The 27,311-nt window shown below is 38.4% G+C and overlaps 3 protein-coding genes across 7 annotated transcripts in view; all 3 read left to right on the forward strand.

The window, feature by feature from the left end:
• The window catches only part of LOC6732532 (fibronectin type-III domain-containing protein 3A), a 121,588-nt gene that overhangs the window by 48,813 nt on the left and 45,464 nt on the right, over positions 1-27,311 (forward strand). The window contains exons 1-2 of one of the 5 annotated variants that reach the window (XM_039298443.2): positions 8,632-8,713; positions 10,994-11,142. The exons of 1 other annotated variant lie outside the window; for it this stretch is intronic. The gene's annotated coding sequence lies outside the window, so the exon portion shown is untranslated. Of the gene's footprint in view, positions 1-8,631; positions 8,808-10,568; positions 10,655-10,993; positions 11,146-27,311 lie in introns of those variants that run through there. 3 more of the 5 variants (XR_005545079.2, XR_005545078.2, XM_039298444.2) reach the window with 3 other exon arrangements.
• Positions 12,536-14,946, forward strand: LOC27206559. Its single transcript, XM_039298446.2, has one exon. It carries the CDS (start codon positions 12,668-12,670, stop codon positions 13,988-13,990), a length of 1,323 nt encoding a protein of 440 aa, XP_039154380.1. The 5' UTR covers positions 12,536-12,667; the 3' UTR covers positions 13,991-14,946.
• LOC6732530 lies at positions 14,204-18,793 on the forward strand. Its single transcript, XM_002079613.4, has one exon. The coding sequence runs from the start codon at positions 14,204-14,206 to the stop codon at positions 16,577-16,579; it is 2,376 nt and encodes a 791-aa protein (XP_002079649.1). The 3' UTR covers positions 16,580-18,793.

Consider the following 27,311-nt stretch of genomic DNA (forward strand, 5'->3'; position numbering starts at 1 on the left):
TCCAAGTCGTTAGCAATGCCAATTGCGCTCAGACACTTCGGAACAATCGGAATCCGAGCCCGGAGTTGAATCAGACGATTTTCATTTCGATTTCCATTACCATTAGCATTTCCCTGCCATTTCCATTCCCGTTTCCATTGTCCGATTTTCAGTGGCTGACGCATGTCAACACACCCATGCAAAAGTGCAACAGCAATAGCAATGTGCAATGTGCAACCTGCAACTCGCAACAGCAATTTGCACAACGAGCAGTGAAAATTAAATCATTAAAATTGCGACACTAAAAAATGCCAATTAAACACGATTGGGAATTTTTGCAGTGCCAAAACAAGAAATTACAGATTACGCGAAAGATGTCAAAAAAATCAACAAGCCGCGGAAATGCGATGGTGGAGCCAAAGAAGACGAGGACGGAACTGAGTCGAGGAAAGCCACAAATTAGATGTTGAAAGATATACACGAAACTCCTCCAATTGCACCTAATCTTTTGGAGGGGGAGAGAAAAACGAACAACAAAAATAAAAATAAAAAAAACGAGGGAACTTGTGTCGACTGATGGCGAAAACAATGTTAACAAAAAATAGCATTTAAGGAGAAAGTGCGCATACCAAAAGCCAAAGTTTTACAGTCTAACAATTACAGCATGATGACGCTGAAAACCCGACGATGATGATGATGATGGTTATGCTGATGATGAAGATTGTTGGGAAAAACCAGAAAGAAAGGCCTGTCGAGATTCACAGATACTCTATGGGGAAGTGGGAAGATTATCGGAAGCGGGAAATTGCCAATGAGCCACTTTTTAATTTTTTGAAGAAATTCCTGATATGATATGATATAATATGAGAACTGAAAGTTCAGGTAAAACATATATATTTTAGAAATTATATATAATATATTTAAAAGGTTATATATAATACAATTTAATTTTGAATATTTTTAGACTTCAGATATGTAATAAATTAAAGGGTATTTACAAAAAGTATACAATTTGAGTTCAATATCCGCAATCATTGCGAATTAAGCCAGTAGAGGAGGACTTACGCTGGTCAAAAGGGGAAAGATGATGCTGTGGCCGCAAGAGAAGTAGCCAAAGGAGGTGGAGGAACACGTTTAAATGAGGTAAAATCCGCCTCGGGATTGTAAAAAAAGGAGAGTGGAGATGGCGAGGCTAAAAATATCCAAGATGCATCTGGCTGATACAAAACGAGTACGCCTAACCGAATCAAAGGCTGGAATTCCGCGTATTCGACCAATTGGAGTGACACTGACGATGCAGTTCATCGACCGGCAATGCCAACTAATAACCAGATACTCGTACAGCAGATGCAAATGCCATCTCGCAGATACATCATATTATGAGTGATAACCAATTGACACTGTTGCAGGAATCCTTCTCGAGAGAAGTCCAGTCCCAGCTCAAACTTAATTAAAACAAGTCGGTCTGTGGCATATAAAGCGAATAAAAGAGATGAAGACGGATATGTAACCGATATCCCAGGGCTGTGGAAAAAACCCGATCTTCGCCTCATGATGCTTTCTGCAACGTTTTAATTGTCCCACTTTTTACTGGCTTGTCCCTGACTGAAGCTCGGACCTTGAAAAGTGTTCATGCCCTTCCATCGCTTGATATAGCCAACAAATATACTGGTACTAGCTATGAAAACGAGTTCAGAAGCGGAGGGAGGATCTGTAACCAAGAAGTGACACTGATTCGAATACTTCAGGTTGTCTAGGGGAATACATTTTGATGTGGCAGCAGGACAGCTTTTAATTTAAGAACCACCAACTGATAGATTAAAAAATAGTTACAATTAAATAAAAATTGAATACGTCTAGTTCGGACTTCTATTAACATATTTGATTTGTATTAAAATTAAAAATACCTTTTTTATATTTTGTAAATCAATATTAAGCAAATGCAAAATATCAAAGCAAAGCAAATAAATAAAATACAAGTATCTGAGCCTGAACTGTAAGGAAAACCATATTATATTCAACCGACAAGTCCTAACCCCTTATATTTGACTTCTCGAAATAAAACCATTTCCTGACCAACAAACCCGCAATAAAATCCCCCCAAAAACACTCTACGGCTTAGTTGGATGAGAGACGACAAGTCGAAGAACTGGAGTAACAACAAGAACGTTCAATTTGAGCTAAAACTTTAAAACTTCGAATTGCTGGGTGGCGATGTGGAGGGGAAAGACCACCAACATTCCATCAAAATATGTGGCACAAACCGATTCAACCAAGCATCTTAAACTCAACTCAAGTCAAGGCGATAGAAGCTGCAGCTCTTGTTCGGTTTGGTTTAGTATTGGCCAAATGCGGAGCTTACACTGGAGTTTAATGAGGAAAATAAATAGAATAGGAAAATAAATAGAGTCCCAAATACTTTTGGGACTTGCATACATTTATATGATAACATAACATTAAAAATTAAACTACCAATTTTAAATACCCATTTAAATTTATAAATATCCTTGATATCAGCTTACGCATTTGCACTGTGCATGTGTGAGTTGGTGGATATATGTGAGCAGTTTCATCGCAATATCTCAAACACAGCGAACGAGGGCAGGCGAGCGACATGAATGGCAGCATTTGCTGTGGATTTTCCCCAACTAGAACTAGTCAGAGGGGGTGGGCAGCTCCATCCACCCACTGTTTGAAATCCAACTAAGCAGCAAGCATCAAATGCAATTCAAATTGAAATCTTTACAATGCATACAGCATTTTCGGGCGTTTTTTTCCAGCGCTATTTCTGCCTTTTCTTATGCATGCAAAAATCTGCAGAGGAAACCAAAAGCTGTGGCAGTTAAAACAGGGAACCAACTAGAGCCGTTTAAGTTGGGGTACTTTGACTAAGGGAAAAAGCAAAATATTGAATACACTTTTATTAAATTTATTTTTATTAATATGAATATACAAACCAAACAATTGTATATTGGTTAAAACTACAGAATTTCCCAGTTGTAGGGTATTTAAGACAAGACAAATACAATTCAAACACAACTAGAAAAGACATAGAGCTATGGGATTTGATCTCGCCACAAACGGCAAAAGCAGTCGTCACAAAAGAATCTTGAACTCAAAATGGGTCCAGCACAGATACAAATGCACTTACAGATACAAATGCAGAGCCACCCGCTTGGCCGCACAGATACTTTAATACCTAGCCCGACTAGTTTCAAATGTCTTTTTTTCTCTACGATAGTCTGCATTGCTTTTCCAAAGATTCTAACTCCTCATCCTACAGTTTTACTTAGATTTTTTTTTGCACTCAAAACATTTATGGCCTGATAAGAGCCACAGGACAGCAACATCAACGGCCACAACGTTGACATAGATACGTTCATTGAATTGGGTTAGCTTTCTTACCCTCGTTCTCATCTCCGATTGTTTTTATACCCTTGCAGAGGGTATATTAATTTCTGTTAGAAGTTTGCAAAGCAGAAGCTTGCGGCTAAACAAATTATATATTTGCTTGATCTGTATAAACATCCGACTGGATATGTTTGTCCGTTCGTCCGTATTTTAGTTTAAATCTATATGCACATTTAAAATCTCCAAAATTATTCTTTCTGAACGGTTTGGATCGGTCTACTATATGGTAAATGAACCATTTGGAAATGATTTACATCCATTGTTTTTGATCATATAGTCTTCCTATTCGGTATGCATTATTTCTTAAATCTTTGATTACTGAAAGGGTATAAATGCTTCGCCTTGCCGAAACTGGCTTACTTTTTGGTTGTATTTATTTTCGGTTTTCTGCCTTCGGGGCAAACATTTTTTCTCTGCTGTCGAGAAAGACTATGAGAGATTGGCGAGGAAAAGGATGCGAATACTTTGATTTCCGTTCGAGGGTATCGGATTTGTATTGACCTTGATCTTTGTGGAATTTATTCATTTATACTAATGCTTTTCACTTTGCATATCTTTTCAGGTGAGTGCACATCGTTCTGTATCTCCATTCAATACATTGTAGATGATGATCTAACGGTTCTTTGGCCTTTGACAAATCCATATGATAATGCCATATGCGATTTAAATTGAATGAATGTCATTTAATTTATGGGTAAGATGTTATTTGTTTATCATGTGCTTAAACTGAAGAGGTTCATTATAAATGCATCCTTCTTACAGTTTTACCTTGAATATTACATTCGAGTTAAATATTTTAGATTAACTTGATTTAGTTAGTAAATAATCAATTATATAACCTATGCCTCTACTTAAAACAAACTAAAAACTGGCATTAAACTTTTAATAAATGCCTACTTTACTCTTTGCTGATCCCTGTAAATCGTAACACCACGCAATCCTTTTGATAAGATCTACATTTACAGAAATTAGCTCAAATTGTTTCAAATACCACACAGCAAAAAAATAAAAATAAGATCAACAACTGGAAAATCCCACACACACACAGATGCTGTGCCTCAAATTGCAATTCCCATTGCAATTTCTTCTTTTTCTCTGGTTACATGCAGCTACTCTCTTCCTCTTTTTCCCCCTCCGTCTCTTTCTCTGTCTAAAGTGGCCAGTTTCGGATTTATTCCACCGATACACAGATACACAGAGAATCTTTTTCATAATTTAATGTCATACATAAAATGATATGATATTTAAATGATAGATTTTAGTTAGATTTTAAGATTTATATATTTAAGCTATTTGACAATTCATATTTTAATCTTTTTCATATTTTTTAATCATATTTAATCTTGTTTCGGTTTTACACTTGTTTCGGTTTTATTGAGCACCATCAATAAAATAATTTTTTCTGTGTACACCTTTACCACCCCCCCTTAAATCACCACCTCCTTGCCCTGGAATTCAGAACGAGTTGCAAGTCGCCGCTGCATCGCTAACAAAGCCACTCGACAACTGAAAAAATGTGGCCAGGCGAAGTGTTGATGATGGAGGGGGGTATTCTTTTTAACCGAAAGGGGTTTGCTGCGTTTATTGGGGGGGAGGTGCTGATGCTGCTGCAGAAGAGAGAGCGGCAGATTGGCTAACTGGCAATTTGAAGACTCGGGCAAGGCGACCAGTTGCAGAACTGCTTCTGATGCTGGATGCCGAATGTCGAATGCTGCCTTCTCTCGCATGACAAGTGGCCCGCAACTAAATCGTTGCAGCAGCAACAAGTGCACTTGAAAAAAATAAGCTGCACTTATATTCTTTACTGTTTTCAAAAACGTTTTAGTAGATTATCTTGAATACAATAATCTTTCAGTTCAAGTACTTTTACATCGTTTTCTACGTTTACAATTAAAGTTTCAACATTTAGTTTTTCTGATCCACGATCACCCTTAGTATTTGATTTTTTTTGACAGTGTAGACCAGCAGCAGCAGCTGTAAAACGAGCTTTGGTCGAAAGACCGAGGCCAAGACCCGGCTTTGCTCGGTTTTCCCCCACGGGTTTTTCTTTATTTTTCACAAGCTCTTTTGTGCATTTCAATTTATTGCCCCAGAACAACAATTCAAGAGTTTGGTACTAACTGCACCCACACACCGAAAAAAAAATGTGAACACCCCCTCCCCCAACAAAAAACAAACTTGCCTTCTATCCTGAAGCGAAATTGCTTTGGTTAAAAATAACATTTGATGCTAGCACTTGAAATTATGCGTATGCCTGCTGCAAAAATATTTCGCTTGCAGCGCCATCTGTTGTCTGAGTGACCTGATTTTTGAAGTGCTGATGTTCTATGGGTTAGCTGGCTTTATAAAATATTTTTATGGAGTGTTCTCCTTAGCATGTATGATGTGCATGTAAATAAAGGAATTGGCCCATGTTTGCCATTTTCCAGGTAAAAAATTTGGCTGAAATAACACACGGAGATATTGTTCAGAAAGTAGTTATAATTTCTAAATTTTCAATAATTTATGTTTGCAAGAACTGATATTCAGCCAATGTGAATATCAAATAGTTGCATTCGAGTACTGTGTTCACTATACCAATCCAAATTAATGATCTACGGAATACACCCTATTCAAAAGACGTAAACAATGGAGTCGAGCCACAAACACAACTCCTCCAATTTCCGACTATTAGTTGGCAGGGAACAGGTTGCTTGGCTCTGGACCACAAATGCCCAAATTTCGATGGTGATTCAATCAATAAAGGCGAAACACGTGAACTTTGAACTGACCTAGCCCACAAAGAGACCAAAAGAAGTGGAAGTGCGGAGAGAAATCGAGAAAAGGGAAACGAATCGAATCGAATTGAAAACGGTGCACAAAAGTGCAACAAGGGGCATGCAACAAGGGAAACGTAAACAAATGGATGAAAATATTCAAATTACGGATGGAAGCAATCTATTTTATAGTAAATATAATATAAATATTTAAAATGGTCTCTTGAAAATAGAGCGTGATAACTAAAGTACAATATATTTAATTTAATTTAAATACAACTTTTTGCATAAAAACAAAAGCTATGTTCCAATACTTCATATTTAGTATAATAAGAATTACATTTTAAAAATTAGTATCTATGAAATTATTATTATGCCATCGATGCTATTAATTTGAACTTATTTATACAACTTATGTATATTTGGGCCACTTTTGGTGTGGCACTCCGATTGAAAGCGGGCGGAGTTATCGAAAAAGCTATATATGACTACTATATATATGACTATATATATTGCTTTACGCAACGATATTCGCCGCTTTTTGTGTGAAAGATACAATGCTGCTGAAATATTGAAATCAATTGCAGGTCTTTTTTTGGGGTTTTTTAAGCGCTTTTCTGCTGCTTTTTTTTCTCGTTTTTTGATTAATTGGCAATGGCCAATGCAAATGCTGTTGGCCTTTTGGCTGGGGCACAGATACAGATACACAGAGCCAAAGATACAGATACAGTTGCATTGTCAACGTTCCAAAACAGCCCCAGCAGCGTATGGCATACAATTTAAAAATGTATCCAAGAGATACATTACACATTACGGCCATGGCTTGCCAAGTCTTGACTTGGAAATTCCCTTCACTGCATTCTTTCCCACACCAAAAGCCAGACAAAAGAGCAGAGATACGTTTGTACGTATGTATATATGGATGTATGTCTGTATGTAAGCTATATATATGGAGAGGTGGCTTTTCGGGGGCTATATATATACAGATACTTTTCGGGCCTTTGGTCTTTGCTAGTTTTGGTTAGTTGACTGCAGGGCTTACAAGATACCCAGTTTCCTCCAACCTCCGTATTCTCTGGCTGAAACTGAGTCGTCGCCGTAGTCATTCGCATTGTCGTAAATTTTATTAGAGTGTAGTGTAGCATCGTCATTATCATCATCGCGTTCATCATCATGCGACCTAACACAATTCTTACTTAGTTTGCATTTTAGCTTATGGCTTTTGTGTTTTACTCGCTCTTAAAATACAAAAACCAAAAAAAAAGAGCCAATGCCTACAACCATAAAACGTTTCGCATTTCAAAGGCCACACATTATTATTATTTTCAGCTATTACTTTGGGGTATTTCTCAAAAGTTTTCAATTTATTTTTGTGTGGAAAACTGATACTACTCCGACTTGCCGTTCTGAGTTATTGCCTTAACATAAATGCTTGTGCTCAAAGTTTGGCATTCGCTTTGTCAAAGTTCAAATTGTTATCACTCGGGGAACGAAAATCTCGTTTTTGGGCTTTCGTCTTGGGTCTCTTGGGGGGTTATCAATAAGCAATTATGCTGCGTCTCGTTTTTTGAAATGGGAACTCAGATTTAAGTTATGAATTTCTAGCCCATCCAAAGGTTGAATTAAATGTATATTTATATTTACCTCATTTACTTTACAAATGTTTTAGTTTCTTTTAAAGTAAAATGATTTTTTGAATATTTATTAATTTTTTAATCTTCATACTTTTTAAGCCAAAACTTAAATAAGAATATTATAAGAATCTAAAAGCCATTTGCTCTTCAGAAGGTTTCTAGTTCAAGATCCCGATTCCATTAGTAATTCACCAGAAATGCAAATTTCGCAGTCAAATTTTGTGAATCGTGATTTGTCGACAAAAAAGGCAAATAAAAACAAAAACTGTTGAAAAACTTTTCAAATTTCGAGGAACATAATGCAATTAAAAATAATTGCACAGCGAAAACTAGTTCACGAAATCAATTTCAAAATTGCTGAAACTTCGAAAAATAAACCGGGAAATCACACAAAAATTGGCAACTCAAATAGTTGTCAAGATATTGTTTAAGAGCGTGCCTCTTGAACTCTTACCTCTTTTGAGAATTCTCTTTAAATTCAATAAGTGCACTGAGAGGAATGCCGGTTTTTTGGTTGAGCATGTGTGCGTGGCCGAGTCGTATCTGTGTAGTTACTACGTTGCGGTGACGGTCGTTCGTTCGCATTTGTATCTCTCAGATAAATCGCTCTTACCCGCCAGTGTGAGTAGTAAATATATTCCGCTCAGCTGTGCTGCGGGTCTACGTGTTTTTTGTTTTATTATTATTTTTTTTCTTTACTCGCCCAACAACAAATGACATATGCGGGGCCCCTGAGCGAAAAAGTATCTTCCAGTACCGCCTTCCAGTTTTGAGATACTTTTCGGGTTCCAATGAGAACGGACTTCGGGCTTCGAATCACGAGTCGGTTGCCGACTCGTATCGGCGGCTGCTGGCAGTCCGATATAAACTCTCAAACTGTACGGTTTGGTTTGGCAGCGCAGCTGAAAAGCGGAAAACTGAAGAGGAAAAGCGGTGAAGAGGGGATCGAGGAAGGGCAGCGCGTCGTGTGTTTTCATCCTCTTTCTGCAATAAACAATTGTTGTTCTACAAGTTTAAACAATTAAAAGTGAGTGTGGAAAAAGTGATTCGAAAAAATCGTTGAAATCGGTTTCAAAACATATTCAATACCTAATTTATATAATGAAACTTGCAATTCAAAAAAATAAATTTAATTATATTGAATTATAAAAACTAAGCCGAAAATACTCAGCCGTATACTAGAACCAAGTCAAAACAATTAAATATAAAACGTTCAAAATAATGTACAAAAATTCGCTTTTTAAAAACACAACTTCATTGTTATTTCGTTCTACATCCTGTTTTATTATAACCAAAAAGCCATAATCGCTATAATCATAAATAATAATAACAATTTCGTGTGACGTTTTAGTTAATTCTAAAAAAATACGAATGAAAAGAAAACAGACAAGCAACAAAACCCATCCACTTTTTTCAATTGTAATTTCCGGTGTAGCGGAATTTCACTGTGCATTGTGTGGGATTCTAAGTGTGGGTGAACGAGTGTGCAAGAGAGAATGAAGAAGGAAAAAAGAAAATCAGAAAAAAACATAAACAGCCCAGAACAACGTGCTCGTCTGTGTGTGTGAATAAGAAAACTGAGCTATATAAAAAACATTTCTAAGAAAAGTGAAAAATTGGACATTGGTTTATTGAATTTATAGCCAACTTTTGTGTCCTTTTGGCCCACGTTGAGGTTACATAAAACTCAGCTAAAACTAAACATATTTGTATTCTGTCCCTTGTTGTGGAGTCATCGTAAAAATGTTTCAAATATAATTACACAAACAACATTGTCTATCAATGTTTATTTTCAGTAAATTGTTTTCACTTGTCAACTTAAATAATTTAACCTTTTTTATAGCCCATTTAAAAATGCTAGTAAGAATACTTAGTAGCTTAGTAAGTTAAATGATACCTTGTTACAGATACATACATATGAACATTTATTGAGGTATTTAGTTACTGCTGTACGAACAATTCCATGGAATTTTAACTTAGCTAACAGTTCTGAGAAAAATATAAATTGCTCAATAATTTTCATTTGCACTTGTGTTTTCTTTCTGCAGTATCATATTTGCATTTCTATCCAGAATTGCTTGTATATTTTTTCTAATCCCCAACGTAAGGAAAACTGCTAAGCTACTCAGTAACAGCCAAATGTCGATAGAGTCTAGCCAATAATCTCAAAGAAACTTCAACTTTAATTGGCTTATCAAAGTTTGAGTACAAGAAATGTGAACCAGAACTGACCTCACCTAATCTCAGTTGACTGCAGTCAAATATTTATCTAAGGTAATTTAACTAAGCTGCCCATCAATTCGGCAGCAAAACTTTCCAACATCCAGAAGCTTCAAGGTCGCAAAACTTTGATTAAACCTAAACCAATCCCAAGTAAAATAGAGTGCAAAAAAGGTCAAAAGCCCAGGGCTCAGAGTTTTCCACTCCTCGAATGCCAGCTAATTAACATGGAAAATTTATCCAGAATCTGAATATACATATCGTTTACTCATGGCAAACTTTGGCATGGATTCGGGGGCGGCACCATAAGTTTCTAGAATTTATAGAGTCGAAAGCTTTCTATCGATAGATAAATATGGCGAGCGAGAAACAGATTTAGGTACTTGTAGATACAAAGAAGCAGTCGCAAACAAACAGCACTCACCCGAAGGGGTATAATAAACAATTAATAATTACTTACTTGCCGCTATCGAATGCTAAACAATCGAATAGACTGTAACCTCAATTTGGGTCTGGAGAAGCAAATCACATTCAAACATATGTATCTAATGCACCATTCTACTTTCAGTCTGTGGGCTAAAGTGCAATACAAAAATCGAACATTGAAGCATTCCAATTAAACTAACAATCCATGTGCAATACAAATAATTCAGCTAAAAATCGACGAGAATATTTACAGAAGCTGTGTTCATAAATAGATTTGCCCAAACAACGCAAAACAAACCAATTAAAGCAAATCGAATTAACTGTATAATCAGCAAAACAATTCAATACACATAACAGCATAACAAATAAGAATAAACTTAATAAGCATTTAAAATAACAATACCAATTTTGTGCAATTTCAAGAATAATAATAAACATATACAACAATTAAAAGCCTTAAAAAGGTTAACCGATTTTTGCTAACTACTTTTGCGCTAAATCAAAAATAAAAACCTAACAATTTATAAACTTCAATTAGCTAATTGTTATGATAAATAAAATTTATAGAATTACCAGTAAATAAATAAAATACAATTTCAAAAGCTACAAGGTTTTTAAAAAAATATTAAATTGCTAAACAAATATTAAATCAGCTTTAAATGAATTTTGCTGAGCCGGATTACGTTTGAAATACATGCAGCAGAATTTTCACATTTGTAAGTATGACAACGAAAAGAAAATCCTTTTAAGAGTCTGCAAATACTTTGCCAATCCAAAAACGTTAAATCTTTGCTGTTTTACGGAGTTTTAAAATCTGTCAACTGACATTTTTTTTTTAAATTTAATTTCAATGATGTTTTCTTGTTCATTTAGTATGGTATAGTGAGTGATAATCAGACTTACATTTACATATATGGGTCAACAAATTTTCACTTGTTTGTCAAGGAGACTTTTTTTTATTGGCAACAAAAAAGGTATGGACATTTTTATAGTGAATCCCCGGTATCTGAGTGCTTTTCACATAAGAGGCTTACTAGACAAACAAAATCCCCATCAAATAAATTTAACTCAATTGCCCAAACATTCCCCAATGGCCGAGCGTTGATTGTAGATTGTTGATGATGTTGTTATTATTGTTGTGTTGAGGCTTACGTGCAAACTTTTATCTGCACTTAGATTTTTGACATACAAATTTATTGTTTATGCCCATGATAATATCAGAAAAGAACATGCAATTTTATAATTATACATTTTACGGTCTGTTTGAGTCTAGTCATTATACCGAGTACGTGTGAATTTCAAGAGTTTGCTTGGCAAAAATGTTGCAAAGATTTTTCACTGCACAAGTGCAGTTTGCGACTATTGATCATTTCCGTCCAGTTTTGGCCAAAAAGAACTGTCCAACTGTGTCGGAGGTCGGTGAACTTTTTTACGCGGCCAAAGTTGCGTGTTTGTTTAGGCCCAAAAATCTCACCGTCGCTTTATTGCGGTTATTGACTTTAAACTCATTTCGCTTCCACGTCTTCATCTCTTTTATCTGTTTGGCCCACACACACACACACTTGTCCATCGGCATTCTGGGCCTAATTTCCTTTTCGGTTTTGGGTGTGTTCGCCACATCAAAAAAAAGTCTTACCAAAAATACATGTACATATTTATGGGAAAAGAAGGAACAGAAATTAACATAATCAAATTTACTTTTGTACGCTGCGAACACGTTTCGTGGCCGAAAGAAAAAAAAAAGTGAAGACCATTATTTAATTTTCGTGTCAGTCGGCGCAATGCCCCAACCAACGGCATTGAAGTATCGACAAACTGAGGGTTATTTACACCTGCCAGTTGGTTTGACAAGGTGAGCTTCACCATGGTCTATAAACAGATTTTGGCATGAGTGTTGATTTGAACTGATTTGTTCTAGGTTTAGAATGACTAGGGTTCACTTAATATGCAAAATCTTGGGATAGGTTTCTACCCTAAAATCAATTCGAATTTACAAATAATACTACAGGAACATTATTACACCTCAGGGTAATTATTTATTCACCATACTTAATTATAAGCACAATTTTGTATTTAACGGATATTTGTTTTTCGGCTGGCTTTCATTTAATTGCCAGTATTTCCTTCGATCAACATAAATTTACTGAACCACAATGCCCCTGTGATCTCGGCTTTTGATTACTAGTTTGGATCCTCTCGAGAAACGAAATTTTATTCAAAATTTGAAGTATCTGCCACAGGATGAGCATGCGGAAAATATGTTGCAGCCTTACAGCAAATTTTCCGTGGACATCCAAGATTGTTTCATTTGGCCAAAAACAACCGTCTAGATCCACATGTCTATCCCAGGAGCATTGTCTTTGGCGTCAGAGAAACAAAGTGGAAATCGAACAGTTGGCAAAACTGGTGGGATTTCAGCCCAATGAAATCGATAGCTTTCTGTTTAATCTTAGCCTACGGCACTATAGTGATCTATTGAAACCCAAGGACTGTGGATGGAATTACTGCAATGTGCCCCTTTGTTATCCGTATGTCTGTGATCGGTACATGGCCATATTCGATCATCGTGGCAACTTACGAAGTCCCATCCATGAAAGGAGTCTTAAAAGTTTACTTCCTTTACTGCTGGATTATTTGAACGGTGATTCGCCTAATGATCGGAAGGACTCGCCCATTTACGAGGCGTATCCTGACGAACATCCGGCGAAATGTCGTTCAAATATCGAGCAGAATCATTTAGAAAGTATGGTATCTTCAGATTGGATCTCTCAGGTCTTTGGCAGTCCAAGTGAATCGAAAAGCGAAAAAACGGGGAAAAAGACTAATAAACCTCAACCGGTAATGAGATCGGAATTAGGAACTGAATTAGAATCAGAATCTCAAACGGACAAAAAGAAGGGGAAAAATAAGACATTTGGTCGGCAGTCCGTGTTTCTCAATGATGAACTTGCTCTAGCTTATGCCAAGTCCTATGATTATGCGGAATATCTGATGAAAACCTTGGGTCGACATCGTTTTAGGGACAGCTATATAGGTCCCGTGGGAGATTTAAGAACAACACGTACTCGCATTCTAATAAGGGACTTGATCGCCAGGAAAGGAATGAATATAAATGAAAAAAATTTAAGGAAAGCCTTAAAAAAGGTGGATCTCGAGTGGAAAGGAACGACTCGAGCAGATTATAAACGTGAAATGAAAACCGCCCAGGAGATTTCCCGGCTTTACAATGCCATTGTTCAGACGCCGTCAGAGGAACCAATTCCTTGGAAAATTATAGGTAAGGTCAGGGAGAACTATCCCAAGGTTCCAAAAGCCTCCAAGTCGCCCAAAAAATACTTTTCCGACCAATACTCAATGGTTTTCCATGAACCTTTTGATCGTAAAAAGAGCTGGACCTGGCAACGGCGACAATCTAGACGAACTCGTCGAATTTCCAATTACAAATTATCAACTACAAGGATCAAGCCCTATATAAACAAGCAACAAGTAGAGCCGGTCGAAGATCAGTCTTCAATTCATTCGTCATTGAGTAATAGGGGAAGATTGCAGAAACGAGAGTCTTAAGATCCCTTGTTAGGTGGTTCCCAAATGTATTTCAAATTATATTAAACTAAATGGGCTTATGGTAAAATGAATTTTTTTTTGTTTCGACCACTAATTTTTCGTAGTATCCCAGCATGCTTTGAAAATTACAGCACAGAAATCATTCAAAATTTTAGCCTGGAACTGGCAGCCACAAAATTTTTACTTTCGGAACGCCAAGACGGTCAGGCCAAAATGAATTCCTGCTGCTGTAGATCGCATAGCGATCGCACGAACCCCATGGCCTGTCTTCCTCAGCTTCCACGTCTGCAGCGGGTCCAAAGTTGTCGGCCATTTTTGGAGGGACGAAAGGCAGCCAGCTGTTGTGTTTCGGGCGAGAGGCGATGGGGTCAGAGAAACGGATGTATGATCCAAGTGCTGGCGAAGATGGTCAATAAGTCGTCCAGTACGGTCTGCCAATTTCTCCACCAATTGACACTGCAGGTCTTTGCGAGGATTCTATATCCTTTGATGTTGGGCTGGAATACGCTGAAGGTACCGTTTGTTATACCCGACATCTGTGAGCTATACTACGGGATATTCGACGAATGCGGTAACTTGAGGTGTTCCATACCCACGAGAACGTTGCTCATCCTGATATCCATGATCCAGTACTTTCTCAATCTACCGAAGAGATGTGGACAAAATAACACGTGTCAGGGTTGCAGAAGTCAGGCAGATGACTTGAGGAACAATCACAGTCCCGGTTATTGTGGCAAAAATGCCATGACGCCATTCTCGGGACGGGAGATTACGGAAAAGGGACCATCGAAGGGAAGTGATGTGTGGGCGGGACTTAAGCGATTGGGATACGAAAGACGTGGCGATCTAGATAGTTATCCCTCGGATGAGTCTATACCATATGGCTATGCACCCCATCGATGTCCTTGCCAGGGCGGGAATCCCAGAACTCAGAGATCCGGAATTATGAACCCGTATGCAAAGAGAACTGGGGCCATGAGATCGTTGGTCTGCGCGGAGGAACTGGAAAGTCCCATGTTAGCTTCCGAATATAATCAGCAAATTCCAATGGCACCCATTTCACCAAAAGCAGCTCAAATTATTCACATTAATCACATCTCGAATCTATATGCTGCAGTCGTACAAAACCAACATACAAGACAATTATTTGCTGATGGAAGGCCACCAAGACCGCGGGTAAGACCCTGCACTGAGAACCAAAACCGATTCTCCGGAGGATTCATGATGCCCGAACCCTATTTCAATGGCATGCCATGGAGTTGGCTGCACAGAGATCCTCAGAGAACGATACGCCTACCAAGTGGCGGTCTTCATTTGGAAATCCCACGATACAGACGACAACCCTTGGACGAAGAGTACCACAGTTTTAAAAGTAAATATGAACACTTGAGCAGACAGGATAATCCCTTCAAAGAAAACAGTCTATTGCCTTACCCAACTGAAAATAGATTCAACCCAGAAAATAGGTTGCAATCTTTAAGTTGGGACAAAAAAATACTGAACTTTCAAAATCATCCAACAAAAAATATTTCCAATAATCTAATAATCCCAATTAAACAACAACGAAAAATTGAGTGGGAGCAGCTCCTTATAAAAAGAATTGATGATGCAAAGAGAACTAAGGGAACTTTTGATTTCTGGAATGAGATGATGGAGAGAAATAAGTTTCGAACATTTCAGCAAGCAATTCAGGACATACCAAAGATTCCTTCAAAAGAGATTGGGTATTCTCAATCAAGAAAAGACAGTGCCCACGTTATAACGAATGGAAGCAATAACTCCCTGAGATCGGCGAGGCAAAACCAAAAGAAATTAGAAATCGAAAAACCCGGGATTTCAAAAAGGGCAAATAATAATCGAGCTCATGTTTCACCACAAAATCGAGTAAAACCACTTTCCAGTAGCCAAGAAAAACAGACTTTAAAAAATCACATTGAACAACACACCTATAAAAGTAAGTCTGTAAATAACACTGCGCATCTGGCAAAGAATGAAATAAGTCGTCAACCAAAATATCCTGATCCCGAGGATTATAGAAAAGAACGGGCTAGAAATCATAAATATATTAGGAAAACTGCGGGAGAATCTGTCATGCTAATAAAGCCTGCAAAAAGTATCATAAAGAAACCTAAACCTAAAGAAACTCACTTAAAGGGCGTAAGCCAGGATGAGTTAGAAAGCTTAAAGAAACAATTAGAGATGAATACAATTGATAAAAGAGTTCGATTTAGTGTACCCACACCTTACACCAATGAAAGAGTGATGCCAGCTGAAAGGTGTGTTCTTCTTGAAGGTGGAGATCAGATACCCAAGCAGTTGAGTAAGCTCCATAGTCAAGATAAAAGTGCTACGAAAAGTGTGTTTAGCCGAAAATCGGGAAAGTCACCGGAACGAGGTCTTAGAAAAAAGCGATTGCATTCAGAAGATGGTACAGAACTGCCCACACATAGTAAACGAGCTGCGATGGGTTCTCAAAATAAATGTCATGGAAATACCAAAGCAAAACCTAACAAACCACTCGGTCGAAGTTGTAAAATTATGCCAAAAGTATTGTATTCCAGAGAGGAAACACTGAAGCTAGGAAAGTAATTGAGTTATTTGTTATTTAATATATATATCGGATTGATGTTATATCCAATATTTACCTTAATAATCTATTTGTTACTATGCTTAATCAACTATTGTATAGAGATACCACGCCTGACCGTCTATTAAATTTTCGTTTGAAAAGTGTACTTGTTTAACTGAAACTATCCAAACTCACCTAGTTTGTGAGCAAAAAGGTAAATATTCCCTATTTGATTGAAAGCCGCAACACTGCAGCACAGTTGTGGTGAAGTTGGTTGCGCTTTTCCGCATTTCATTTTGGCCTAGAACACCGATAACGATGACGATGATGATGATGTTGCGACCAATACCTGGCCGCTGAAAAGGATTTCTTTAAAGCATGCTACTAATCGAAGCTTACCTTATTCCTCTAGAGTTGAGTTAGCTGAAAATCTCGAGTGTTCTTGTGTTTGAGGCATTCAGCTTTCAGCTCGTTTTTGGTTGTTTTTACTGTACTTTGGGGGCCATAACGTGTCCCTCCCCCTCAAACTCTGTTATATATGTATGTGTGCTGAGGAGCTGAAGGCCTTGAGCCTAAAGGCAAATGTTTTATGTGGGTAGAGCGCAATTTTCCGCTAAAGCCGAGAATCGTATTGGTAACAAGTGCCTCTCACTTTATTGGCCCCTGGGTGGGCCTATCAAATTTGGCTGGTTGAGTAGCCGGGTTTCAGGAAGAAACCGATTAGATATTCATGCGAGATTTTAGTAACAGGGCAGCCCAACTGCACTGCATAAATTTTAAATAAATTGTACGAAATTAGCAGCTGGAATATGGTTTACAGAGTGAGTAACTCAGCTTAATTGGAAAATTGGTGTACATAATTTGTGGATACACTTTAATAACTTTATAGTAAGCCGAAAGATGTGGGCTTTAATAAATAAGGAATACTTTGAATTTAATTTATGCTAAAGAACCAGTAGAAACCAGCTCCAGTACCAAATTTCCTCATCATAGCTCCGCCTGGGACCAAGTTCCTTGAGGTTACCCAACCACCCACAAATGTTTCACCCAGAACTTCCCTTCTACCATGTCCACTTTTCACGCACTCTCTTTCATCCAAAGTCTTTCCCTCTTGCTCACACTGTCGCCATGGTGCTTATCAGTCTGATGTGACTGTGATGATAATAATTCAGAGTCAAATATCTCGCGACGTCTAGTGGCCAAGTCATGATTTATGGTATTCCATTCGAGACTTAAACAATACGATAATTATTTATTAGAATGGAGACCCTTCTGCAATCCCATCAGTACTTTGCGAGCGCAGCGGCAAGCACACAAATATGTGTATATAAATAATAAGTTTTTGTTTGGCTGCAATGACTTTGCCCAGTTACTGAATCCCGGGGCCCCTCATGCGGCAATTTATAATGTTGAGTGCCAAGCAGTTAGGAGGGATCCTCTGTATCTGTATGTATGTATATATATTTCTCTATAAACGATAGAATTCATACATACATATGTATATAGGGAGTACCGAGAGTAGACAGACAAGAGTCGCCCTGACAAAACCAGTTGGAAATGGCCTGGCAAACGGAATTTATTGCAATGGAGTGCTGAAAACTAAATCATCATCTTCCAACCAGATCCAGTCGCAGGGTTATCCAGATCCAGATGGGGGGGCCAGAACAATTGATACACTCTCCCCCAGCTCATTTAATATTTATGCGCATTAAGCCGGGAACTTTTTCCAGTGGCGAAAACGCCATTTTTGTTGGGCAATAGTTTGCAGTTGGCCCATGCGTAAGTATGCGCAAAATAAATACATTTTTTATCTTCATTTTATTATTTTTGGCTCTGCTGGTAGGCATAAATTATGCGCAATATTTAACGCCTTTCAAACGCAAAAAAAAAAAATAAATATATGAAGAAAAAAAAAACGAGATTCAGAGAAAAACTCTGCAGAAACCTTAAGCAGGCGTCTATAAAATAAAAGTAAATTGGTTGTCCGGCTTTGGTTTCCCCAACATCCGTATCCGGGGCATTTTGTTTTCCCATTTTTTTTTTCTCTCATTTTCCTTTTTTCTCCTCTATGTATGTATATTTTCTGTGCGTTTTTCCTTTGCTCGTGTCGAGTCGTTCAAGCTGTGGCATAATTTTTACGCATTTGCTCGGACCCCCAGGCAAAAGTGTTGATAAAAAAAAAAAAGAAAAATTGTATAATACGAACAGGGGCGCTAGAGCAGGGTGGGCGTGGCGGCACACGCATAGACTTCCTGCTTGAACTACTACAAAAAATAAATAATAAAGAAAAATGCTGGAGCCGGGCAAAAAGTTAAACAATTCATGGTCGAAGCTTTATGCTTTATACGCAAAACTTTGCTCTTTGATTTCGGATGTCAAAGCATCGCCACTCTTCTCGCTCGACTTTTGTGTTTGCGGAAGAACGCTTATCTATGCCGGCAGCCAAGCCGCACATCAGCGAGCTAGAATTTTTTTTTGCACATGCCCTTATGATTCCAAGACGCTCTGCTGATCAATTTGGTTAGCTAAACTGCAAAAATGCAGTTAGTACACTGCGAAGTGCTTAAATTGATAAACTACATTGAAATGTCATATAACTCAGTCTTATCTATTAATATTTAGTTAATTGTGCACTTCAAACTTTTGCTTAACATAACTTAGCAATTTCATTTTATATAAAAGTGAGGGTAACACCCAATTCGTCTTAGCCACTTTGATAGATCGCACATTTTTCCTTGTTTTATGTTTATTTGTTTGGGGCCGCGTCGTTTGCCAAAAACCAAGGCTGTCTGTCTATATAGCTGCGATGTCCCTGCCGCTTCTATTCGCCCCTTTCTAGGGGTTCCCCACTTTCTTGCCGTCCCTCTCTGCCCGGCAGAAGCTATCTCTTTCGCCTCAGTGCAAGCTCGTTTTGTGTGAGGCCAAAATCCACTTAAATCGATAAAAACTATCAAATCTGTGCGGGGCGTGTGCCTTAGTTGTCGGTTTTTATTTTTTTTTCGTCCAATTTTTTTTTTTTGCTTCTTCCTTCTCCGGCGGAGTCTGAAGCCGGAGCTTCGTCACTCATACGCCATGTGCGCCGTCTCCAGCGTCGTCGCCACTCATTTTTCGCCCATGTTGCGTATGTTGTCAAGTCCCTTCCGTTTGGTGCCGCTCACTGAAACAGTGTTTGTTTTTCTCTGTGTATGTGTGTTAGCCTTTTTTCTTGGCATCGGCCATCGAAATTGTGCTCAGCATTATTGTTGTTGCCGCTGGCATGTCCGTTTTGGCATGGTCTTGGCCCAAACTCATTGTTTGGGGGAAGCCCATACCCATTCCCCATTTAGTTTGATTCTGCTCTTCTTTTATTATTTTTTTTTTCTTTTTTTCGGGGTGGTTCGGTTAGGCAGCAGCAGCATTTCCGCTCTTTTCCGCTGTTGTCAAGCAGCTAACACACACCAGCGCGCACATGTGTGTGAGTTTATAGGCGCCGGCATTTGAGCAAATTTACCCCCCAAAACGAACCCCACCCAAGAATCCAAATGAGATATGTGTGCCCGCCTCAAAACTATAATGCTAAATGACAAAATATGACAAATTATAATAAAAAAAACGGAGGAAAGAATGTTTTATATGCATATTCGTTCTGCGAATTTTTTGACATTTGTCATGGAAATCTTTCCATTCCGCTGATTCGTCTTTTGTCTGGCCAATTTTGCGGCCACCTCACATGACAGCCATTTGGGCCTCCACTTGTAGAGGCATGCTTCCCGAAAAGCCTGCATTAATACAAATATCACGCACTCGTAAGTGCTCCTTTTATAGGCATTGCGTGCCGAGATTTTACAATGGCTGTGAAAATAAAGAAACACTCGAATAAAGATCAACAATAATCGGAGCTAATCATAGTGCAATTATGTGCCACTCGAAGTGGTCTACTTGTTTTAGTTAGTCATATTAAAAAAGACACTAAATACTATTACATTCGTCTAACTATTTTGAGTTTTTATAGAATATATTTTATATTTTGAAGAATTTCAGAGTGCTTTCCACGCTTAGCTACACCTTAATACCTTTCACTTTAAGTTAGCGTGTTTTTATTTCATATTTTGCAACCCAAAAAAGTGAAAAAACATCTAGATTTTATTTGTTTGACACACATTTCCAATTATTTTCTGTATACAAAGTTTCCATCAACTTTTTAGTATGTCAACTGCAGTCAAATTTAACTCAATTTTCATGACTTTACAAAAAGCAATTAAAGGTCCCAGTAGTTTTCAATTTGCCACAATGAAAAAACGTAACAAAATCAATCCAATATTTAAAGCTATATTAAATAAAGCACAAAAACTTGATATTATTATCCAAAATGATTAACTTTCAGCACTAAAAAAAAGGAAAATCTTTGACCAAAGTTTGCTGTGGAAAATAGGTAAAGCGATGGTGGCGATGAAGGGTTGGTGGGGTAAACCCTCTTTTGACAAAAAGTAGATCTGGTTATAATTGGGGGAAAAACCTCACGCCAACCAAAGTTTCCAATTAGAGAGCGAGTGGATGAACAATTTTTGTTTTTATTTTGTTGTCGCTTGTCGGAAAAAGCCAAGCTTGAAGTTTTCCCAGTTTCGGTTTTAGTTATTTCATATATGTATGTATATTTCCCAGTGTTTATGGGTCTGTTTTTTAATATACGTGTGTTTGGCCAAAGCAATTTGCTCACATGCTGCAAACTGGTGCGCACAAACAAAAACCGAACTTTATAAACTAATAAACTCAACCGTCGAATACAAGTGTGCCGCCCCTTTTAGCCCGCCTTTCACTCCCTGAGTTTCGATTAAATTTTTGTTTAGGTATTTTTGCCGCACTTATTTTATTTATTTTTTTTTTGTTTTTTTTTTTTTGTGCGGCACAGTGCTCTTTCCTCGTCGTAGCTCAACAATCGGAAAATTGCTGCAGCAATTTTTGTGTGCTCCATAAATATTTCTCGAACATTTTTTGGGGTCTCCTCTGCTGCATTTTTTTTTGTGTCCCCCCATTGCAGCGATTGTCGTTCGCCATATGCAACTAGCAATTTCGGATATTTCCCACAATCTCCTAAAATCACACAGAGCCAGACATGGATGCACCTCAAGGCATTTGTTGTCGTTGGAGATTTGCAAACAGATTGAAAATTGATTAAGTTGCTGATGAAATAGAACCGAGACCGGTTATTCTACTAAGGGGATTATTATTTAGCAAAGTGCAGGGAAAATTGGTTGCGAATATTATCAATAAATACGCAAATAAATTGAACAATTTGATAGTTAATAGAGCTGTGTGGATAACATCAGCGATGATTTGGTACCAATCGTTTGGTGTATCTTTTATAACAAACCAAGTCTATTTCCAGCTTCCTTATTAACTATTTGGTGTATCTTTCAGTTCTTTTTATTTTTGGGCAGCTCTAAAAAATTTTTAATTTTTAAACTCCCTTTTTTATTAATCGTATTTTGCCCATGCTGCTAATTACATGCTCCACAGCTTGCCTACAATTAATTTGGCCTTTTTGTTTGCAGTTTTAATTTTTCACTCCAACAAACTACAATTGCAAAATTACAAAATTTTATATATACTATAACGAAGGCGGAATGGAAATTTCAACCAATTAGTGAGAGGAGAAGGGAAAAAGGAAAAACAGTTGCAGTTAAGGAATGCAATTATCAAAAAAGGCCAAAACCGGCAGGGCCATATCAGAAAGCGAGCATAGTCCTCCGTCCGCACAGAACTATGAAAATGCAAATGTGCGCCTCGTGCCATCTCCTTCTGCCGCTGTGGCCCCCTCTCTTTCGCACAGTGTGCGGCACAATGATTGCTGCATTTATGAGATAAGTTTTTACTGTCGACAACAATTAAATTACATTTTAGAGTTTATGGCCTTCGTCGCCGAGTCGCTTCTGTCGCCAAACTTCAATAAATTCTAATAATTTATTTCATTACCGAAGTGTGTGCGCATGTGTGTGTGTGTGTGTGTGTGCTGCAACTACTGTAAGTGTAATTTCTGCTGCATTTAAATTGTATGGAATGCCAAAAAATGGGAGCACACACAGACAATAGGGCCATAAAAATGAGACTTTTTTATGATTGTTAGCAAAAAAATATATATTTATTTCTTTACGGAAATACAGCTATTTAATATGCAATATGACTTAATCAATGCTACGAAATAAGACAAATATACTATATATTTTAAAAAGTTTGTTAAAATAGCAAGCTTATTTTAAGAACTAGGCATTTTTAGTTATCTAAACTGCAACGCCTGATTCTATTTCATATACAGAACAGCATTTAGTTTACAAATGCATATCTCTTCTGCATTATTTTCGGAATTTTGTTTAGTTTTGTATTTTCCCCCGTTAGTTTTCATAACAAATTGATTATCATTACGGTCGAAAAGTATTTATCCGGCCCGCATGTGGTGGTTGAAATATTTGCATTTCGAGCATTGTCATAATGCGATGCATGCACCCGCATCAAAATCGAGTGGTGAATCCAAGGGCGTTCATTTAGTCATTTGTGTGGCTTAACATGCCCCTTCGACACCGAGCGGGCCACGCCCACCGAACAACGCCCCGCGTGCTAGTTAGTTATCGGGAAATTGAAAAACCGCATTGCATGTGTGTCTGTCTATCTCCTTTCCTTTGGCTGGGGGATTTCCCCGCCAATCGCACTCAGTTTTCGGATTATTTTGGCATGCCACTGGGCGTGTTAAACATGCATTTTCTGATATACCATTGTAGATGCAAACAGATATCCTTGGCACTCGGCGAACATTTTAATTAGTGGGGTCCTTCAACCCTGACTAATGGACATGAGGCGTATGTACAAGCATGTGGACGGGCAAATAGCCATGCAATCGGTTAGTTAAAATGTTGCTGTGGCTTTAAAGTTTCTGCGGTTTAAGAAGATATTTAAGAAAAGTGCTTTGACTAACGATACAATTTTTAGTAATAAGCGTATATGTTTTGTGTTATTTAACTACAGTCCCAGCGAGTTTTCTCGATAAGTCTGTGAGTCATCAACCTGCTCACATGCCACACAGCGCCTCAGCAAAAATAAGAAAAAAAAAGAAGTTTTCCTTATGCAATAGCAGTAATTAGCCGCCAACGCTGCCACAAATTGTAGTTGCGTTGTTTTTATTACGCCGCCTTATGCAACTGCAGATACTTGTTCAGCAAAAAAGTACAGCAGTGAAAAAAGTAAACAATAACCAGAAATGCCAAAAAACCAAAATCATTAACATAGTGTGTTGTGTGTGTGTGTGTGCCTGTAATTAAACGAAGAAGCTGGCCAATACAACAGGTTGTTAGGCCAATTTGTTGCATATAGTAAAATCTTGTCTTGTGCTTTTTTTCGGGTTTTATTTTTGTGTAAGCTAGTCGGGAAATTTTTGAGTTATTTGGTGGGAGACTTATGCAATTAAGTGGTGCTGCAGCATGTGAGACATGTTGCATGTTGCAGGTGGCATTTTGCCGGTTGTTGGCTGGCCTGAATTGAGGTTTTTTGAACCAGAAACCATTCTAAACGGAACCGATAACCAGTCGTTGAGCTTGGCCAGGGGAAAATGTGCCACGACATAAAACGCACCAAAGCATTTTCCACATTTCGCCTCCCATTTTGCCCCTTGGAGAATTTTCCAGACACGACGCACTCGAGCGCAGAAAAGAAAGAAAGCTGTGAAATGGCCGCCATTGACTGCAGTTTTCCCCACACCCCCCCGTCTGCACCTACGTTCGTTGTTGCCCCCCTCTCTAGACATTTTTCCATGTCTTGGCTCTCGCCAACTTGGCCAACTTGTCTATTAACGGTAACTAGGTAAATGTTAGAAATTACCGTTAGAAAAATTGCCTCTGCTCCATTACTATTTGCACACAAAGTAAGCCATTTGTTAAGCGACTAGAGCCACCACCGCCAGCTAGAGAAAAGCCAAGAAGAATCGGAGTTGGGGGAAGAATTACTTTGTCTTTTGGCTTCCGTGAGTGGGAAAGTGTTGAGTTGGCCCAAAGGAGAAGCCCTGAAATATTTAGCACTTCCACTAACTCAATCCACAATCTGTCGAGCACGAAAAATGCTAATTTCGTTTACTTTTTAAGCCAATACCGAACTTGGCAAAGAGACTCATTAAAGGTAATTGTTATTCGTTGCAGTCGGAAGAAAGTTAGACCGATGGTTCTTTCAATATGGTTACCTTTTCAATTAGGCCTAATAGTCGTTGATTAAAGAACGTATTTTTTCATGGCACATACATGCAAAATGTTTTTAGTTTAAGATACCAAGGATTTCTAATAGTTTCCGCCTGTATGTAATTAAGTTTTGCCTAAAATTACCAATTTTCAAGCTGCCTCAAGCATTCGGACATTCTCTTGAGTGACTTGTTGGCCACATCACGACATTCCGCTGCTCAATAATTCATTAGACATTTGGCACCTTCCGCAGCGGCGGAACTGACGACACGTTCAGGATTCCGTTGACACCTCGGATTGGGAAGTGGGCGGAATGGGTGCTGGTGGTGGCGGTGGGGATGGCTTGCTGGGGGGGACAGGTGCTCCTCCGATACTCCAACAAATGGCCTCATCAAGACGCTCAACGTGTCGCAAATGCGTTGCCGTTGAGTGGCCTCGACGCGCCCACCCACAGCTCCACCACCCACTATCCGGGTGCCACCTACTGACAAAATAAAAACCCGGGGGCAAGTTTTCACTCAGTAACCACCTGAAGCCGGTCTAGACACTTTTGACACAAATGCGGCGGGTGTTAAGAAAAAAAGTCTACGAATGTCTCCTCTTCATCTGTCTGCCATTAAATATAGCGGAAAAAAACCAAAGGAAAACAAACACAAAAAAACCAGAAAGAAGCACATTGCTAAGCTGCGTAGATTTCCGCGTGGTGTCCTCCGTCTCGGTTCACTCTGTCCCGCCCTCCCACCTGAGCTCACCTGGCTGTCTGCCGGCGACGTCAACGGCAGCGCTGGAGGTGCGTGTCTCATTGTCTGGTACACTATGAAAAATGCTGGAAATTCCAAATATTTTAAAGTATAACTTAAATCTAAAATCTGGTGGAATCTTTAAACAATGAATTGAGATTTTTTCAATATTAAGACTCTCTGAAAAGCAAACCATAGATGCGATTTGGTTAGGAACACAAAAACTTTGTTGCACGTTTAGTTTCTATCAGTACTTATTATTACAAAAACATTAAGTTCAATAAATATTCCAAATTGAATTTAATTTTCTTCGGAAAAGCGTTGCGATGTTAATCTTTACATGCGAAGAATAATTTCATGTTAGATGTGAATTTAACCATCGCCAATTGAATTAACATTTGACATTCTTTGTGCCCGTGTAGGTGGGTGTGTGCAGAGGTGTGAACTGCAGGTGAGGGTCTTCTTGGTGGGACAGAGAAGGGGAGAGCGAGTGAGAGAGAGGGCAAGACCGAGGTCTCCGGGAGTACTTGAGACAGGTACGAGAGTGCATATTGAGACAGGTGACAACAGTCGCACTTCATTCACTCTGTTGTTGTGACTGCAGCGCCCCCATCCTCAAGCTTACACCAACCCCCCTCCGTGAATGCTACTTCTTGGCCAGGTTCTTCTTGTGGCACCTCTTCTTCTTCTTCTGCTTGGCCCAGAGCATTATGCAGCGGGAACGGCAACTGTTTGGTGGTAATTGCTGGCGGTGCAGACGCACTAAATCAATTAGAATGCAACCCACGCAAAGCATTTGCAATGGAAATTCCTAAGCGCAAACAGATTGTTCTACTTCTGGCTCACGATAATGTCTGGCAAGTTGCTGTGGGGCTGTGTAAAACTTGGTAACTCCATTCAGATTGCCATCTTCAGCTGGAGTGCTTTTCTGAAGTATCTTTAAGCAGTTAGCACGAATTGTAAGGAATCCTGCCTGCATTGTGGGAATCATACATACTACATAGTTGCCAGCTTATAAATCATTGGCAATTAAAACTTTACTACATTTGAATGTACGGGAAGCACTAAAGACAATTAATCATGGAATGTGTTATTTTCCAAGCTAATTGTATAAGTATATAATACTGTTTGCAAAGAGTATAAAGTTTTTATTACTCCAAAAACCTTTCATATCTCCCCTCCTTCAATATCATTTGCATTTTCTGATCGAAGTCGGAATTTTTATGGAGTGCATTTCTTTCACTTTTCACGTGCTTCACATTTTTGGACGATGATGCGGAAACTCAGTGTGCTCCCCGAAATGGAAATGATTTTGTCAGTTGGGTTCAGTTCACTGAACCCTGCCTTTTTCACTCCTCAAATATGCAACACCCAACACCTTTGTCAAAAAAAAAAAAAAAAAAGACGTTTGGTCAGTTGTCAGTTGTTGGTGGAAGGTGCGATAAATGCGGACAGACGTAGCGAGCGAAAGGGCCAAAAAGAAACCCATTAAAGTAAAGCTGCATTAACAGCTAAATGAAAACACCCAACAACAAAGCGCAGGCATCAAATTTCTTTACAGACAGAAAAAATGCGGGTGGGTCGAACCCACAGACACGTTGAATGAAGAAGGAGAAAGTGGGCACTGAGGCAAAGGTTTTCAAAATTTTGAAGCAATTAAAAAAAAAAAAAAAATCGTTACTTTATTTCAAAACTATTCTTCTGGGCGCTTCTCCAAAGCACTGATGATTTGTTATCTAAACAAATGTAAATCTTATTTGAAAAGTTTTTTTTTTATAATATTTTAAATATTTAATGTATTTTTTTTCAGTATATTA

This window comes from Drosophila simulans, chromosome 2L (assembly GCF_016746395.2).
Source record: "Drosophila simulans strain w501 chromosome 2L, Prin_Dsim_3.1, whole genome shotgun sequence".
NCBI lineage: Eukaryota > Metazoa > Arthropoda > Insecta > Diptera > Drosophilidae > Drosophila > Drosophila simulans.

Excerpts from the sequence above, each read along its gene's own strand:
- LOC6732530 (XM_002079613.4), top strand. The coding sequence starts at position 14,204 with ATGAATTCCTGCTGCTGTAGATCGCATAGCGATCGCACGAACCCCATG.
- LOC27206559 (XM_039298446.2), top strand. The coding sequence starts at position 12,668 with ATGAGCATGCGGAAAATATGTTGCAGCCTTACAGCAAATTTTCCGTGG.